Raw genomic sequence first — 19059 nt, 5'->3', positions numbered from 1 at the left:
GGCGTATACAGCCATGTTTACGTTACTTATTGTGTATCTATTATTACTTATATTTTACGTGTTTTACTTTTCTATTATTTCTCTATTTTCTTTCTCTCTACATTGTTGGGAAGCATTTCACTGTTAGTCCACACCTGTTGTTTACAAAGCATGTGACGAATACAATTGTACAATTTTATGCATGAGAAAATAATAGGTAATTGTGTGTCATTCAGTCCTCAACCATTTACTCACCAGCTGTAGCCACGCATTGGTCATCAGGACCTGGTTCTTCTCATCCTGACGAAAGACAGAAGGTAAGAACAATTCAATTCAATGGCTACAACAGGATGTCATTACAGTAAACAGAAAAGGGTAAGGTTTTGATGATTGTCTGCTTTTGGTTTGGCATGGGTACAAAACAACTGGACTGTGAAACCTCGCATTTATGTAACCACAGTGGCTTTATACGCATTGGGTTCAGTGGAGGCACGTAGCATATAGTTGGCGCATCGTTTCAATCTAAAACAACAAGCCCCATGAACCTAAACAACTCAACACACAGCAGAGAGACAGACCTCAGACTGCTTGATCTGAGTAAATAAGTGATTAGCCAGATATAAGTTTCCTCCTCTGTTGTTCTCTCTCTCTCTACAGGACATCTATTAGTCTATCTCAGTTTTTGTCGGTTTCTGCCTCTCTTCCCCTCTATCAATCACTAACACTCACTTCTAAAAAGTAGGGCTGAGAGTGGAGGCTATGTGACAGTATATTCCATCAAATGACCCCGATGATGAAGACAGTTCCATTCTTTCTAAAGGGAATGTGTACTTGTGTGTGTAGCGACAGCTTGCAGATCCCCCTCTCCTCAATGTGTGTGTTCTGATCCTGCAGTAATTGTGTCTGACTAGCAGATGGGAGCGGGCTTGGTGGGTGTTGAAGGCTGTTAGGGTCAAATTTATGAAGAGAAAATATCAACCCTCCACCAACTCAAGGTCACCGACTATACAGCCCTGCATCGCTCAGCTGTGAGGGTCGCTGGACATCCCAGGTGGCTGGAACTCACTCCCTTTCTAATATGAGCCGTCCTCCCCTCAGCAGCCTCCTGTGCTGGATATGGCATCCCTTACCATGGGAACACACACACACACACACACACACACACACACACACCCCAACCACACAAACACTCACACACACACACACACGCAAACTCACTGTCTCCCTCATTAGTCCAATAGAAAGTTTCACAAAAATGGAAGTCACGTCTTTGAAATTTCATAAGACCTTGGCATAGGCACTTTAAACAATATTTCCCATCTGAATGTTTTAAGATTGTTATCATTCTTATCCCTTCAAGATGAACTCCAGGATCTTAAGCACAACAAATTCCTAAAGGTAAATTCCACCACATTTCAACCTCATAATCATCATCTCCAGCACCAAACCAGTGTCTACGTATGTGAAAAAAACGTGTTTCTATGATCTATGGTTAAAAAGATAAGAAATATCCTAAAAACATGCTTCTCTGTGAGATCACACGGTAGGATTAAAAGTAAAAAAAGCACGATGATGATGTCATCGGGTAGAACATTTAAAAAAAATTTTTTTACAAAACGTAGAAATGAGCTGTTTTCACATATGTTGACAATGGTATAATGCTGAAGATAATGAAAATGTGGTGGAGTTGCCCTTTAATATATTCAACAAATTGGATTTGTAACATATCACACGAATTGCAAAATTCGTATCTTATCACACAAATGGATGACGTAGTACACAAATGGATGACGTAGTACACAAAAAATGGGAATCAGTTTTAGCTCGTGAGCACCACTTTCAAACTACTGGCTGAAAATATACAAAAGTTCCAGAGTGTATCTTTAAGTCTAACAATGTGTCTGGGCTGGTGTCTGATGCTTGTCTAATTGCTGTCTATGGGGAGCCAGAAGCCAATCAAAACTAACTGGCTCCCCGACACAAGCAGCAAATAGACACCCACAGATTGGAATTTAATTTGCATTATAATTAGCTAGCACAATGTAGAAAACTATTAACAAGACTTTGTGGAATGTGAAAAGTAATTCTCTCTCTCTCTCCTGCTCTCTCGCTCTCTCTCATTTCTCTCTCTCCCACAAACAAACACAAACACCACAGCCCATCAAATGCAGCATTATCTTAAGTGCCAAAGTATAAATAGCATAAAAGAGTGTTGCCCCCCCCTTACTGCCCTTTACACTCCCTGTAATCATACTCACAAGAAATGACTTGCAGCAACATCTTAATGTGTGATGTATTCAGTGTGTGTGAGTGTGTGAGTGAGTGTGTCGGGGGGAATGGGGACCTGACCTAAAATGTTGTTTTCGCAAAGGTAGTAAATAAACGATTAACTCCACAGCTAGCAAATCACCAACTTACAGTATCCTGGCTAATATCCACTGTGCTATGCTAACAGAAGCAGGCTCTGAGAGCATTTGGACTATGTTAAGCTAATACTGTATCTGCTATGTTAATACAATTTGTGTGGCTAACAATTGAAGCCTAGCTTGTTGGTTTGCAGTGGCATGGCCTAACCAATGACCATCGTGTCAGAAAGGCTAAATTGACTATGCTAATCAGCTACTGTAATACCAGTTTATGACTATTGATCTAGAGACATTACTGCCAGTGATTAAACCATTACACCTAATCAAGCAGTCCTGTTTTTGTCTCAAAGCTGTATACAGTGAACCATGTGTAGAGCTGTGCTGTAGCTATGGCGACAGGTAGGCTACTTTGAAAGGTAAAATATGACGTGTTGACGCCAGGGAGATTTCATGCTTAAAGTAGCTATTCCTCTGAAATATCCCCAAAATCATGTGGCGCATTCTCATCTACTCATTGTTTTTATGCATCAAATCAAATCATCATCCAGAAGGTCAAAGTTGGGCCACATTCAGTGTTCAACATGACTGAAAAACTAACTAAAGTCGGCTCTGCATGATGCACGACCCACCCACACACACACATCAATACACACATTAACAACACACACAAACACACACACCCATGCCCAGTGGAGCGTTGGCAGCTGTGCTCATCCCGTTAGCCAATCGCGTTAAATCATGCATTGAGTCTTTCCCAGACAGGACCCATGGGCACCCCTCACCATCTGAGTCTCACTGCCCTGCCCTGAGTCACAACACTGGACCTGACCTCAACTAGACTAGACCCCAGGACTGGACCTGACCTCAACGTGACCTGACCAACAGACTGGACCAGACCTCAACTAGACTAGACCCCAGGACTGGACCTGACCTCAATGAGACCTGACCAACTGACTGGACCAGACCTCAACTAGACCTAACCAACAGACTGGACCAGACCTCAGCTAGACTAGACCCCAGGACTGGACCAGACCTCAACTAGACTAGACCCCAGGACTGGACCAGACCTCAACGAGACCTGACCAACAGACTGGACCAGACATCAACTAGACTAGACCCCAGGACTGGACCAGACCTCAATGAGACCTGACCAACAGACTGGACCAGACCTCAACTAGATTAGACCCCAGGACTGGACCAGACCTCAACTATACCTGACCAACAGACTGGACCAGACCTCAACTAGACCTGACCCCAGGACTGGACCAGACCTAAACTAGACTAGACTAGACCCCAGGACTGGACCAGACCTCAACTAAACTAGACCCCAGGACTGGACCAGACCTCAACTAGACTTAGCCAACTAGACTAGACCCCAGGACTGGACCAGACCTCAAATAGACTAGACCCCAGGACTGGCGCAGACCTCACCTAGACCTGACAAACAGACTGGACCTCACCTAGACCTGACAAACAAACTGGACCAGACCTCAACTAGACCAGACCCCAGGACTGGACCAGACCTCACCTAGACCTGACAAACAGACTGGACCAGACCTCAACTAGGCCTGACCAACAGACTGGACCAAGACAAAGGACCACACCAGCATACACACCACAGTTCCGGCCTGAGCCTGAACTAGATCACACCAAAGGAACCATAGCTATTTGGCCTCCTGAGTGGCGCAGCGGTCTAAGGCACTGCATCTCAGTGCAAGAGGCATCACTACAGTCGCTGGTTCAAATCCAGGCTGTATCACATCTGGCCGTGATTGGGAGTCCCATAGGGCGGCGCACAATTGGCCCAGTGTCATTCGGGTTTGGCCGGGCTAGGCTGTCATTGTAAATAAGAAATTGTTCTTAACTGGCTTGCCTAGTTAAATAAAAGTTACATTATTTTAAATTTTTAAAGCTACAACCAGACCACAAAGCCAAAGCCAATACACACAACAACAAACATTTCAGAGCAAATATAAAATCTCCCGTAGCCCTGAGGGGAACTGTGCATGCCCTCCTGGGCTACGCACGGCTCTATGCCCTCTCTGTTTCCTCTTCCTCTTTCCTCAGAGTCTGGTTGACGAATGGGATCAGAGATCTGGCTTTTGTAAAAGCTATATTTAAAACACAAACAGTTTTGTTCTCTCTGTGTGTTTTACAGACTCTGGTTTCTACAGCTCTGAACGACTGACTGGCAGCCAAGGGGAAAAACACCACTGCCCCAGGGCCCAGGACAGAGAACAGAATATGGAGAAGGGAGAACACAAGCACACTCCTAATCTGCTAACACATCCTACACACGTTTAAGACTATATTTTGTACAGTAACATGCTGAACACTTTTAATACTCCTTACACACTCCTAACACTCTTAACCATTGTCTTGAAGCTGTTAACACGTGCACACAGATTCATTTAGATTTCAAAGATTATTGAATGAGCTGATGTGGCTGGAGAAGGTTACCTGAGAGAGGAGATGGGATGGAACAGGTTGACTGAGAGAGCTGATGGGATGGAGCAGGTTGACTGAGAGAGCTGATGGGATGGAGCAGGTTGACTGAGAGTGGGGATGGGGATGGAGCAGGTTGACTGAGAGAGCTGATGGGATGGAGCAGGTTGACTGAGAGAGGTGATGGGATGGAGCAGGTTGACTGAGAGTGGTGATGGGGATGGAGCAGGTTGACTGAGAGTGGTGATGGAATGGAGCAGGTTGACTGAGAGAGCTGATGGGATGGAGCAGGTTTACTAAGAGAGCTGATGGGATGGAGCAGGTTGACTGAGAGTGGTGATGGGGATGGAGCAGGTTGACTGAGAGAGCTGATGGGATGGAGCAGGTTGACTGAGAGAGCTGATGGGATGGAGCAGGTTGACTGAGAGAGCTGATAGGATGGAGCAGGTTTACTAAGAGAGCTGATGGGATGGAGCAGGTTGACTGAGAGTGGTGATGGGGATGGAGCAGGTTGACTGAGAGAGCTGATGGGATGGATCAGGTTTACTGAGAGAGCTGATGGGATGGAGCAGGTTGACTGAGAGAGCTGATGGGATGGAGCAGGTTGACTGAGAGAGCTGATGGGATGGATCAGGTTGACTGAGAGAGCTGATGGGATGGATCAGGTTTACTGAGAGAGCTGATGGGATCGAGCAGGTTGACTGAGAGAGCTGATGGGATGGAGCAGGTTGACTGAGAGAGCTGATGGGATGGAGCAGGTTTACTGAGAGAGCTGATGGGATGGAGCAGGTTTACTGAGAGAGCTGATGGGATGGAGCAGGTTTACTGAGAGAGCTGATGGGATGGAGCAGGTTTACTGAGAGAGCTGATGGGATGGATCAGGTTTACTGAGAGAGCTGATGGGATGGAGCAGGTTGACTGAGAGAGCTGATGGGATGGAGCAGGTTGACTGAGAGAGCTGATGGGATGGAGCAGGTTGACTGAGAGAGCTGATGGGATGGAGCAGGTTGACTGAGAGAGCTGATGGGATGGAGCAGGTTGACTGAGAGAGCTGATGGGATGGAGCAGGTTGACTGAGAGAGCTGATGGGATGGAGCAGGTTGACTGAGAGAGCTGATGGGATGGAACAGGTTGACTGAGACAGAAGGAGATAAAGAGAGAGCGAGAGGAGTGGCTGTGCCCTGTTTAAATTAAGAAACCCTCTCTGCATCATTAAACAGCATGGTAGAACAGAGGATTTGGCTACTGACCTTCTCCTAGAGATGTACTGTATCAAATATGCCTGGTGATTAAATGGACATTATAAAAATATGATTATATACCCTTCACAGGTCAATGTAGTCTCTCTCTCTCTCTGTGTGTGTGTGTGTGTGTGTGTGTGTGTGTGTGTGTGTGTGTGTGTGTGTGTGTGTGTGTGTGTGTGTGTGTGTGTGTGTAAACGTCTGTCTGTCTATTCGCCTGTCCGTGTATGAATGATAGGGATATTGAGGACCTAATGACCAGAACATAGGGATTAGACAGCCTACTATAGGGTGGTGATGTGTCCATGTGTCAGAGTCTCAGCATGGGTCTGTTCTGACTGTGAGAGGATGGAATGGTGGTGCAATATTCCATCAGTGTTTCTCTGCACAGTGCACACACACACACACACACACACACACACACACACACACACACACACACACACACGCACACACGCACGCACACACACAGCAAAGGGGAAAGTGTGACAGAGTTTCTAGATTTTTGCTAAAGCAAAAAATATGCTGCATTAGCATCCCTCTGTTGAGACTCTCTTTCTCGTACACACCAGGGTTTTTGTTAGCCGCTAATAGCCGGCTTTTGGCCAATACCAAAAATTAAAAGCCGATAAATAAAGTTGTCACTGGCCAATTGTCAAAAAATACATTTAAAAAAGCCTATTCAATGATGGAAATACCAGTTGATGGAAATACATTTGACCGGTCATAATCCTAATCATTGCCCTACAATTCTAAATGCAATTGTGAGTTAAAAAAGTTTTTGGTCAACGATTAAAAATAGCTACAATTTTTATTTCTCAACTGGTAATTGAAGCGCACTTCCCATTTGCCATTTAAATGCATAGGCAACGGAAGGCAGGCTTCATCAACGCATCACAAACCAATTTGAAATGAGCTGGAGGCAGTATGCATTTTGAAAATATATACTTAAGTGTTTGAAACCCTGAACACTTTACTACATATTATGAGGCATGTTTTACCTTGCTTCAAAGTAGCCTAGGCAAAATCCCACCATATCCGTGGAGGTAATAACTTTAGAAAGACTTCCATATGTCATTGAAACCAGTAGCCTATTTTTGTCATGTTCTATTGGTTTTCAACTTTCTTTCATTGTCCAGTAGTCAAATGCACTTTCGTATGTCTCCTACTGCCTTGCGCGCATTTTTGTGCTAATAATGTTAATAAATAATAGTCTACATCTACATTTTAAGCCAAACGTTGTGATTTGTTGCATCAAACTCATTACTTTTTAACATTTTTCTTTATGTAGCCTAGGACAGATGACAGACGCACTACCGAGGAAGAGCTACACACTTCAGCACTCGGCGGTCCCGTTCTGTGAGCTTGTGTGGCTTACCACTTCACGGCTGAGCAGTTGTTGCTCCGAGATGCTTCCACTTCACAATAATAGCAGTTACAGTTGACAGGGGCAGCTCTAACAAGACAGACATTTGACAAACTGACTTGTTGGAAAGGTGGTATCCTATGACAGTGCCACGTTGAAAGTTACTGAGCTCTTCAGTAAGGCCATTTTACTGCCAATGCTTGTCCATGGAGATTGCATGGCTGTGTGCAAAATTTGATACACCTATCAGCAACGGGTGTGGCTGAAATAGCTGACGCCACTAATTTGAAGGGGTGTCCACATACTTTTGTATATACAGTACAGTGTACTTCCATAAATTTTTTCAACTGGTACTGGGGGACCTTCAGATGAGTCTTGTGAGGCCTGTTGGCAAAACAACCAACATGTACGTGTTTGTGAGAGTCTCACCTTTCCACAGACGGGTCATATTAGTATGAGTCCCAAGACGCTTGTGGGAGTCGTAGATGCCATATGGACTCTACAGACAATTTTGTGAGAAGATACATTTTTGGGATGTCTCATGGTCTGACAAACACCGCTCTAGCTCTGTCACCTTTCACTGAAGATGCGGAAGTGCAACATCCCCGGATGTGGTGGATTGAGACGCATCCAAGGCAAAAAAACTGATATCTGATATTGTAGCTTAAATGTACCAATTTTTATAGGATTTTTGTATTATGCTAATTGAATTTCCTTCATTCTCAACTTAATTGAGTGAACAACAGTAGGCCTATAGTTTATTGGCACCAGCGGAGTGCATCGGCCATATTCCCGATGAGTGTGCACTGAGCATATTCACTCTTTATCATTGTTGGCTCAGTGCCACTTAAAAGTTTGTTCTGGGACAATAATTTCCTCCTCCAGTGGACGTCGTTTTCTATTTGTGTCTCCCCTTCTCGTAGGCCTATTATATGGACAGCGTCGTTTTTATATGTCTGTTTGTCAGTGTCAGCAGAGTAGGCTACCCTGTAATTTCTCATATTAAAAAAGATTCTGCTAATATCTCCAGTCATATAAAGTGTAGTAGAACTGCATGAAATGTGTTTATAAAAGGCCACATTTTTCCCCTTGCAAAGAAGGAAGAAACGTATCTGATATAGCCTATAGCCTAGGCCTCTACGGCTATACTCGTTTAGCCATGAGAACAATGATTGAGTTTCAGTATATTACTAGCCTAAATTATGACTATCCAATCGACTCATCACATTACAAATAGTAGGCTATCTTACAGTAGTCTGTAAATGGCTGGAAATGCGATGATGCATGGAATGCTTTATTATAAAGTTCTGTTTTTATGGTGAAAATTAGCTTCCCCAAACTTCAATTAGAGTTGTTAGCATAATAACAGTCATTTTTATATAATGCAACACTTTATTTGACCATATTGTTATTGTCATTTATAGTAATAGCAGTTTGTAATGTTGGTGGTAGATAAGCAGTAGCAGTAAAAATGTCATTTCAGTTTGTAACTACTTCATTATTCATAACGCAGTCAATGGCGGGCTTCCTATGAGTTTCAACTGCAGCCTGTTGTAATGTCGCTTAGATGTCAACAGTTTCCATTTCCTATCAGACGCTAGTGAGCGGTGCTGTTGCTATCTTTAGCACCATTCTATTTTCAGAGCAGGCAGAGAGGCAGCAATACAACTCTGCACACTCCTAGCACACCTTGAAATATCATCAAGCCTAGGGAAAACCTTGTCAGTCCTAGCCTGTGTCACTTTGCCATAGTGTATTGTCACCAGGAACAAGTTTGAGGTAAAGGAACCTCAGAATGAGATGGAGGCCTCCAGAAGCCAGGGACTTGAAAGGGCTGCCGAAGCCCAAAGTGAGAGCCCCAAGCTGGGGGAGGGAGTGCAGCAGGCAGGCTCTCTGAGGGTAAGGGTGGAGGGGAGCGTTTTAACTGTGGACCGGGCTTTGCTGGAGCAGTGCAGCGAGTACTTCCGCGCCCTCTTCCGGTCTGGCATGAGGGAGAGCCAGGAGGATGAGCTGCATCTGAAAGGAGGAGTGCATGCACGGGGTTTCCTGATCGCTTTGGCAGTGTGCAGGGGCGAGAAACTTTCTCTACAGGACCCGGATGAACTAATAGAGGCCGTGGAATGTGCTGCCTTTCTCCAGGTGGTGTCACTGTCCCAGCATCTCTGTGATATCATTGACTCTGACAACTGCCTCCTACTCTACCACGCGGCGGCCATCTTTGGTCTACCCAACCTGTTCCACTGTGCTGCCCTGTTCCTCTGCGACGCCTATAGTGACCTGAAAGGGGATGCAACAAGCACTCTACCTGAGGAGTTGATACGGTATGCAGAGTCTTTGTCGCCAGCATCTTTCGTCGCTTTGGGAACCCACTCACCCTCTATGGAGCTGCTGAAGGACTCCTTTAGGACTGTGTGTTATCTGGACGAGGTGGAGGGAGAGTGGAGGCACCTAACAGACCTCCCCACCCACGCCAGCACCTCCATGGCGGGAATTGCCGTCCTGGACAACCGGCTGTATGTGGTGGGGGGTATTTACGGCTATGGCAAAGGCACGGTGGATGGTGGCTTCTGCTACGACCCAGGGACGAGTACGTGGAGCATGCTTCCTGGACCCCAACAGCCCCGTGCCGACTTCACCCTTCTGGGGCACGAGGGGAAGTTGTACGCCATCGGCGGTGAGCACCAGAAAATAACCATGTCCTCCGCCGAGGCTTATGATGTAGCCACAGGAGAATGGGCGTTTGTGCAGTCCGCACCACGGCCTGTGGCAGCTGTGGCATGCGCCATCGCCCGAAGGCGGATGTTTGTTTGTTTCTGGAGGCCGCCAGACACCACGGATATCTACGAGTACATCCCGGCAAAGGACGAGTGGATGTTAGCCACCACGATGATAAGGCCGCAGAGCTACGGACACTGTATGGTGGCCCACAGGGACAATTTGTATGTGATGCGCAATGGGCCCTCAGACGACTTCCTACGCTGCCTCATGGACCGTTACAACATCACCACGGGACAGTGGACCGCCATACCAGGAAGTTACATCAACACTAAGGGAGCGCTGTTTACTGCCATGGTCAGGGGTGACTCTGTGTTCACGGTCAAACACATGCTAACTCTGGAGTATACCATTGCTGGGGACAGATGGAAACCCCGTAGGGAGACGAAGAAAGGCTTTCCCAAGAGTGGCTCACTATGGACATGCTTACTGAGGCTTCCCAAGGCTGGCCTGTAATGGTGTACACTGAGCTGTACTACAGTGCTGGGGGGGGTTGCTGTATTAAAGTACGGGTTAACTTCAGACACCTCTCCCCTGTCTCTGTTCTGTCACAACACACAACATTGTTACATGGTGTCAGAAGTGAACAGTAGCACGGCCCAGTTAAACCCCAGGAGGCAGATGGAGGAAAAACGACAGAGAAAAGAAAATTAAGCAATTTGTGGAAAACCTCTTAGAACCCTGAAATACCCTTAATGTTTTAAATGAGAGAAAACAAGTATAGAATTTTGCGCTGAAAAGTATGCATAATGAAGAGAAAATGAATAGATTTCATTCAGTCTAGTCAAATTACAAATCAGAACCACAGGTGCTGCATCTGAATGAATATACAGTATGGTCTAGGTCCAGGACAACTCTTTTCACATGGCTAGCATCTACAGCAATAAGGTGAAGACATGCACATACACACACATAGACTAATACTCACATACAGTACATTACGCTTATGCGCACACACATGCACATGTGCTTACACACACACACACACACACACACACACGACTCTCAACAGACAATGTTCAAAGCTTCAAAATCTCTCTTATAAAGCCCACCAGTAGTGAAAGTGTTAGTCGTGGTGTCATCAACATACACCTCCACACCAGTGGAGGCTCCTCAGAGGAGGAAGGGGAGGACCATCCTCCTCAGAGATTTTCAGAAAAAGAAAAATAGAAAAGCACATCCTTTAAACTATCTACTATTCTAAATATATTCACATCACCAAAGAAATGGATTAAAACACTGTTTTGCAATGCAGGTCTACAGTAGCCTCTGTGGTACTCTGTAGGGTAGCACCATGGTGTAGCAGGAGGACAGCTAGCTTTTGTCCTCCTCTGGGTACAATAACTTCAACACAAAACCTAGGAGGCTCATGATTCTCACCCCCTTCCATAGACTTACACAGTAATTATGACAACTTCCGGAGGACATTCTCAAACCTATCAGAGATCTTGTAGCATGAACTGACATATTGTGCACCCAATCAACGGATCAGAGAATGAATCTAGTACTGAAAGCATAAGCTACAGCTAGCTAGCACTGCAGTGCATAAAATGTGGTGAGTAGTTGACTCAGAGAGAGAAAGACAATAGTTGAACAGTTTTGAACAAATTAATTTCTTCCAAAATTAAGGAGAAGCAAGAGAGAGAGCTAACTATATTTTGTAGTATATATTGTTTCTCAGATTTTGTGCACAAATATGTTTACATCCCTGTTAGTGAGCATTTTATCCTTTGTCAAGTTAATCCATCCACCTGACAGGTGTGACATATCAAGAAGCTGATTAAACAGCATGATCATTATTACACAGGTGCACAATGTGCTGGGGACAGTAAAATGCCACTCTAAAATCTGCAGTTTTGTCACACAATGCCACCGATGTCTCAAGTTTTAAGGGAGCGTGCAATTGGAATGCTGACTGCAGGAATATCCACCAGAGCTGTTGCCAGATAATTGAATGTTCATTTCTCTACCATAAGCCAACCTAATTTTAAAGAATTTGGCAATATGTCCAACTGGCATCACAACCGCAGACCACGTGTAGCCACATTAGCCCAGGATCTCCACATCCGGCTTCTTCACCTGCGGGATCGCTGGCTCCCAAGTGAGTGGGCCTGTGGGTGGGCCTACGCCCTCCCAGGCGTAGGCCTGCACCCCTGCCCAGTCATGGGAAACCCATAGATTTGGGCCTAATGAATTTATTTCAATTGACTGATTTCCTTATATTAACTGTAACTCAAATCTTTGAAATTGTTGCATGTTGCATGTTATTTTTTTGTTCAGTATAGTTTAACCTACTCAAACACGCAGGTCAAACAGAGAGGGATGCTATGTTAGATAACTGGCTAACCAACACTGGAACTCTTCCAAGTAAATGTAAGCTTTTGGTTTTATTAATTTATTGCCACCGGGGCCCACTGGTGTAACTGCTAAACTGATTGTTGCTGACTACAGTGTACCGCATGATTGTAGAGGGTTTAATAACACGTTAGTTCTAGTAGCTATGTTGACTATGACATGACAAGTCTGTAGGCTGTGTGTAACGGTTAGCAGTCATGATATGAAGGTTTGGCTTGGAAAGGTTTTTTCGCCTGATGTGTTGTGCACCGAAATCCACAAGCGAAGGGAAAAGGTGAGAGGAGAGAACGTAGATAGATGTGAGAAGGAAATATATATACAACGAGGTGTTTGTACAGTAGGTGTCTGGTATGAAAGTGAACTGTGTTTGCGTGTGATCAGGGATGTATTTATTGCACTGATTCTGTTGACAAACATTTCTTAAAAGGAAGAATACGGAACGAAACGGTGATAAACATACCTGAATTTGGCCAATAGAAACTCTCTGTTGGACTAATGATTACACCCTTGATCGGCTAGATGCAGGAAAGAATGTGCAAGGCGGTATTGAATGTGTCACTGTCTGTCACCTTGATTACTCAAAATTCTCCTGACCTGTGCACCTACGTTATACAATTTCATTCATAGGCTAGGTTGTAGCAACCTCATGATGGGTATAGGGCTAAGTCTAGTATCATGTAGTAGCCTAAACCTATCAATGTTACATTGAGTTGGGTGAATGGAATATATATGGAGATCATCCAATATGCTGTAATAGAAATAAGGCCATGTTCATTAAAAAAATGATCCTCCTACCTCATCTTAAACGGCAACGACCGCCATTGCTCCGCACACATAAACAAGTAGCTAACACAGTGATGCCCCCCCCCGCCCCCCTCACGCACACACACACTCCCTCCCTCCCTCACCACATCTATGATCTGCAGCAGAGTCATTCCCAGCTCCACCAGAAGAGGAGAGGAGTCGTTGATCACTGGTCTCTCCAGACGATTGTAGTTGGCCATCAGTTCCTTGTACAGTCTGCGCTGGTGCTCCCCCTGTAGGGACCCTGGGGTACAGCAAGGAAACAAGTCAGCGTTCATGTTAGTAAAGGGAGAGAAAACGTCTCTTCTGTAGCTATTATTCTCTCAGTCAGTTAGCTGGGTGGGAGGGGGTCAGTGGTGATTAAGATAATGTGTTTGCTGGCCCAGCTCTCATCCCCTTATCTCTTCTCCTCTCTTCTCTCATCCTTTCCTCCCTCTCTCCCACTGATCCTATTAAGATCCAGCACTAAAGCTGAGGCCAGAGGAGAGAAGATACACCACTGGTCAGTTAAGGATGAGGGACATTAAACACACAGACATCACAGTTGTGTTAGTCTAGGGCCAACTGGCAAAAGAACAGACTGTTCCTTAATTGATCCTAAAAGTGGGTTTGTTCAGAGCTACGGCTAAACAGATGCATGACCTAAATGTGTTCTCTTCATATGTGAGGAAGAAAGGAATACATAAATGTTCACACAGTGGTTATAAAAAAATACTCAGTCCAGTCCTGAAAAAGGGTTCCAAAGGGGTTATTCGGCTGTCCCCATAGGAGAACCCTCTTTGGCTCCAGGTAGAACCATTATTGGTTCCAGGTAGAACCCTTTTGGGTTAAATGTGGAACCCTTTTGGGTTAAATGTAGAACCCTTTTGGGTGAAATGTAGAACCCACTTTGGAAAGGGTTTTTACATGAAACCCAAAAGGGTTCTACCTGCAACCAAAAAGGGTTCTTCAAAGGGTTCTCTTTTGGGGACAACCGAAGAACCCTTTTAGGTTCTAGATAGCACTTTTTTTCTAAGTATATAGCCACTGTTATGGGTTGGTTCATAGAGGACTGTATAGAATACAGATAGAGACAAGCAGACGTAGTCTACAGTACATGTTGGTTTGAGATTCAAACATCTCGCCCCATTGCACAGCCAACCCCAGACGGGGCAAACTGTGGAAGACAAGCACTGCTGTTCACATCATTCATAGGCACACACACACACACACACACACACACACACACACACACACACACACACCACTGACAGTCTCATATGCATATAAAAGAGAAACAGAGAAAGCAGGGAGGGTTAGCAAGGGAAGCGGGGAGACAGGTGCAGTGCATGGAAAAGTGCAAGAACAGAGAGAGAAAGAAGATAGAGACATATCTCTGTAACAGTGTGTTGCTGATGAGGTCCATTAGGGCCATAAAGAGGTGAGTTATAGCAGGACAGGAATCTACTGGAGGTCAGAGAGAGAAAGAGAGAAAGAGAGAAAGAGAGAAAGGGATAGAGAAAGGGATAGAGAAAGGGAGAGAGAAAGGGAGAGATGTATCTCTGTCCCAGCGTGTTGCTGACGAGGTCCATTAGGGCCATAATGAGGTGAGTTATAGCTGGTCATGACTCTACTGGGGGTCAGAGAGAGAGAGAAGGAGAGAGAGAGAAGGAGAGAGAGGAGAAGGAGAGAGAGAGAAGGAGAGAGAGAGAGGAGAAGGAGAGAGAGGAGAATGAGAGAGAGCGAGAGGATAAACCTGAATGCTGCAGCACTTAGCCACTTATTAATCTATAGACATTAATCTATACAACACACGCATACTGTATTAAAACATATTTAGTACTGTCACGGATCCCTCCGGAACTTTCATTACGCACACCTGTCCCCTATTCCCACTGATTGTATTTGTATAAATGTAACCTTTGGTTTCCATTGGGTGGCCGATTATTCTTACAATGTCCGTTGGTGCGTGTGAGTACCTGTGCTGTGTGTTTTGGGCTTTAGAGCCATTGTGGATTGCGCAGATGATTACGGGTCTCGTCCCGTGTGTTAATCATTGTGCGCGTGTGTTATTTATTCGAGGTACTCCTCACTCTTTTGTTTGGGTCTCAACCCTGTGTTTTTATATAGTGTTTGTTTGGTCTTTGTCCCCGTGCCCTTACACGGCACGCCGTAATTTGGGTGAAATAAAAACCCTTATTACGCATTCCTGCGTCTGTCTCCCGAATCTCTTCATACCAATGTGACAAGTACATACATATAGTGCATTCGGAAACTATTCAGACCCCTTTCCTTTTTCCACATTTTGTTACGTTGCAGCCTTATTCAAAAAAAAAAAAATTTTTAAATCCTCAACCTTCAAAGCTAAAACATGTTAAGAAATGTTTGCAAATTTATGAAAAATAATAACAAACAGAACTACCTTATTTACATAAGTATTTAGACTGTTTGCTATGAGACTGGACATTGAGCTCAGGTGCATCCTGTTTCCATTGATCATCCTTGAGATGTTTCTACAACTTGATTGGAGTCCACCTCTGGTAAATTCAATTGACTGGACATGATTTGGAAAGGCACACACCTGTCTACATAAGGTCCCACAGTTGACAGTGCATGTCAGAGCAAAAACCAAGCCATGAGGTTGAAGGAATTGTCCGTAGAGCTCAGAGACAGGATTGTGTCGAGGCACAGATCTGGGGAAGGGTAGCAAAATATTTCTGCAGCATTGAAGGTCCCCATGAACACAGTGACCTCAATCATTCTTAAATGGAAGAAGTTTGGAACCACCAAGACTCTTCCTGGAGCTGGCTGCCCAGCCAAATTGAGCAATCGGGGGAGAAGGGCCTTGGTCAGGGAGGTAACCATGAACCCAATGGTCACTCTGACAGAGCTCTAGAGTTCCTCCAGAGAACCTTCCAGAAGGACAACCATCTCTGCAGCACTCCACCAATCAGGCCTTTATGGTAGAATGGCCAGACGGAAGCCACTCCTCAGTAAAAGGCACATGACAGCCTGCTTGGAGTTTGCCAAAAGGCACCTAAAGGACTCTGATACCATAAGAAACAAGATTCTCTGGTCTGATGAAACCAAGATTGAACACTTTGGCCTGAATGCCAAGCGTCACGTTTGGGGGAAAACTGGCACCATCCCTACGGTGAAGCATGGTGGGAGACTAGTCAGGATCGAGGGAAAGAAGAATGGAGCAACGTACAGAGAAATCCTTGATCAAAACCTGCTCCAGAGCACTCAGGACTTCAGACTGGGGCGAAGCTTCACCTTCCAACAGGACAACGACCCTAAGCACACAGCCAAGACAACCAGGAGTGGCTTCTGGACAAGTCTCTGAATGTCCTTGAATAGCCCAGCCAGAGTCCGGACTTGAACCCGATTTAACATCTCTGGAGAGACCTGGAAATAGCTCTGCTATAGCTGAGCTATCCATATTCACATCGATGCATACAACGTGTATACTTATATACAGTAACTATCAGCAATACAGCACCTAATGTATAACACATAGGCCTATGGGTTCTGAAAAGGTGTTGAGATGTCATCTACATACTGTACATCCACATTTGTCCACAATGCACATCAATGTATCTGCATGTCTCCTGCACACTCTGCAGCCTTGCAGAAACTAGAGCCTTCACTTTCCCTCTTTCATGTTTTATTCCTCTCTGATATGCAAAGCGGGGAATATATACACTAGAGGTGTATCGGCATGGCCGATTAATTAGGGCCGATTTCAAGTTTTCATAACAATTGGTAATCGGCATTTTTGGACGCCGATTATGGCTGATTATATTGCATTCCACGAGGAGACTGCGTGGCAAGCTGACCACCTGTTACGTGAGTGCAGCAAGGAACCAAGGTAAGTTGCTAGCTAGCATTAAACTTATCTTATATAAAACAATCAATCTTAACATAATCACTAGTTAACTACACATGGTTGATGATATTACTAGTTTAACTAGCTTGTCCTGCGTTGCAAATAATCAATGCGGTGCCTGTTAATTTATCAGCGAATCACAGCCTACTTCGCCAAACGGGTGATGTTTTAACAAAAGCGCATTCGCGAAAAAAGCACAATCGTTGCACGAATGTACCTAACCATAAACATCAATGCTTTCTTAAAATCAATACACGGAAGTATATTTTTTGAAACGTGCATATTTAGTGAAAATAAATTTATGTTAGCAGGCAATATTAACTAGGTAAATTGTGTCACTTCTCTTGCGTTCATTGCATGCAGAGTCAGGGTATATGCAACAGTTTGGGCCGCCTGACTCGTTGCGAACCAATTTGCCTGAATTTTACATAATTATGACATAAAATTGAAGGTTGTGCAATGTAACAGCAATATTTAGACTTAGGGTTGCCACCATTCGATAAAATACTGAACGGTTCCGTATTTCACTGAAAGAATAAACTTTTTGTTTTTGAAATGATAGTTTCCGGATTTGACCATATTAATGACCAAAGGCTCGTATTTCTGTGTTATTATATTATAATTACGTCTATGATTTGATTTTTGATTGCGCGGTGGTAGGCAGCAGCAGGCTCGTAAGCATTCATTCAAACTATACTGCGTTTGCCAGCAGCTCTTAGCAATGCTTGATTCACAGCGCTGTTTATGACTTCAAGCCTATCAACACCTGAGATTAGACTGGCAGTACTAAAGTGCGTATTAGAATATCCAATAGTCAAAGGAATATGAAATACAAATGGTATAGAGAGAAATAGTCGACGCGTCATAATTCCTATAATAACTACAACCTAAAACTTCTTAACGGGAATTGTCACGCCCTGACCATAGAGAGTCATTGTTTCTCTATGGTGAAGTAGGTCAGGGCGTGACTGGGGGGTATTCTAGTTTATTATTTCTATGTGGGGTTCTAGGTTATTATTTCTATGTTGGTGATTTGTATGATTCCCAATTAGAGGCAGCTGGTAATCGTTGTCTCTAATTGGGGATCATATTTAAGTAGCTGTTTTTCCCACCTGTGTTTGTGGGATATTATTTGGTTTTTGTGTAGGTGCCTATTTGCACTTCACTGTCTTCATGTTCATTTGATAATTTATTGTTGTTGTATTTTGCTGAAGTTTCACATTATAATAAAGATGTGGAACGCTACTCACGCTGCACCTTGGTCCAATCATTACGACGACCGTGACAGGAATATTGAAGAACTGGGAATATTGAACCACAAGCTTTCATATGTTCTGAGCAAGGAACTTAAAACGTTAGCTTTTTTTACATGGCACATATTGCACTTTTACTCTTTTCTCCAACACTGTGTTTTTGCATTATTTAAACCAAATTGAGCGCGTTTCATTATTTATTTGAGACTAAATAGATTTTATTTATGTATTAAGTTAAAATAAAAGTGTTCATTGTTCATTCAGTATTGTTGTAATTGTCATTATTACAAAGATATATATGCAGAAAAATCGGCCCATTAATCGGCATCGGCATTTTTTGGCCCTTCAATAATCGGTATCAGTATCGGTGTTGAAAAACCATAATCGGTCGACCTCTAATATACACACACCTAAACTAATAAGGTGAATGATGACATTAAAAACTCACTCTGTGTGCATCCAAAATGGCACCCTAGCTATTCCTTATATAGTGCACTACTTTTGATCAGAGCTCTTTGTGTGTTTATGGCGTCACCATGGGCCCTGGTAAAAAGCAGTGCACTATATAGGGAATAGGGCGCCATTTGAGACGCAGCCTCTCACACTC

General features: G+C 44.2%; 2 protein-coding genes across 3 annotated transcripts in view; one reads left to right on the top strand and one right to left on the bottom strand.

The window, feature by feature from the left end:
- LOC115172121 (neuronal acetylcholine receptor subunit alpha-7) overlaps nt 1-19059 on the bottom strand; it is a 77871-nt gene that overhangs the window by 36258 nt on the left and 22554 nt on the right. Inside the window, exons 3-4 of one of the 2 annotated variants that reach the window (XM_029729302.1) lie at nt 13436-13575; nt 235-279 (exon numbers count right to left, since the gene is read on the bottom strand). In XM_029729302.1, coding sequence (XP_029585162.1) covers nt 235-279; nt 13436-13575 — 185 coding nt within the window. Of the gene's footprint in view, nt 1-234; nt 280-8891; nt 8990-13435; nt 13576-19059 lie in introns of those variants that run through there. The other variant, XM_029729304.1, reaches the window with a different exon arrangement.
- Nucleotides 9057-10685, top strand: LOC115172140 (kelch repeat and BTB domain-containing protein 13). The gene has a single exon (XM_029729310.1). The coding sequence runs from the start codon at nt 9198-9200 to the stop codon at nt 10626-10628; it is 1431 nt and encodes a 476-aa protein (XP_029585170.1). The 5' UTR covers nt 9057-9197; the 3' UTR covers nt 10629-10685.

This window comes from Salmo trutta, chromosome 3 (genome assembly GCF_901001165.1).
Source record: "Salmo trutta chromosome 3, fSalTru1.1, whole genome shotgun sequence".
Taxonomy (NCBI): Eukaryota; Metazoa; Chordata; class Actinopteri; order Salmoniformes; family Salmonidae; genus Salmo; species Salmo trutta.
Note: the sequence above shows the minus strand (reverse complement) of the source record. Positions and strands in the feature narration are given on the sequence as shown.

Bases quoted from the DNA above. Each gene is read 5' to 3' on its own strand.
- LOC115172140 (XM_029729310.1), top strand. From the start codon at position 9,198: ATGGAGGCCTCCAGAAGCCAGGGACTTGAAAGGGCTGCCGAAGCCCAA.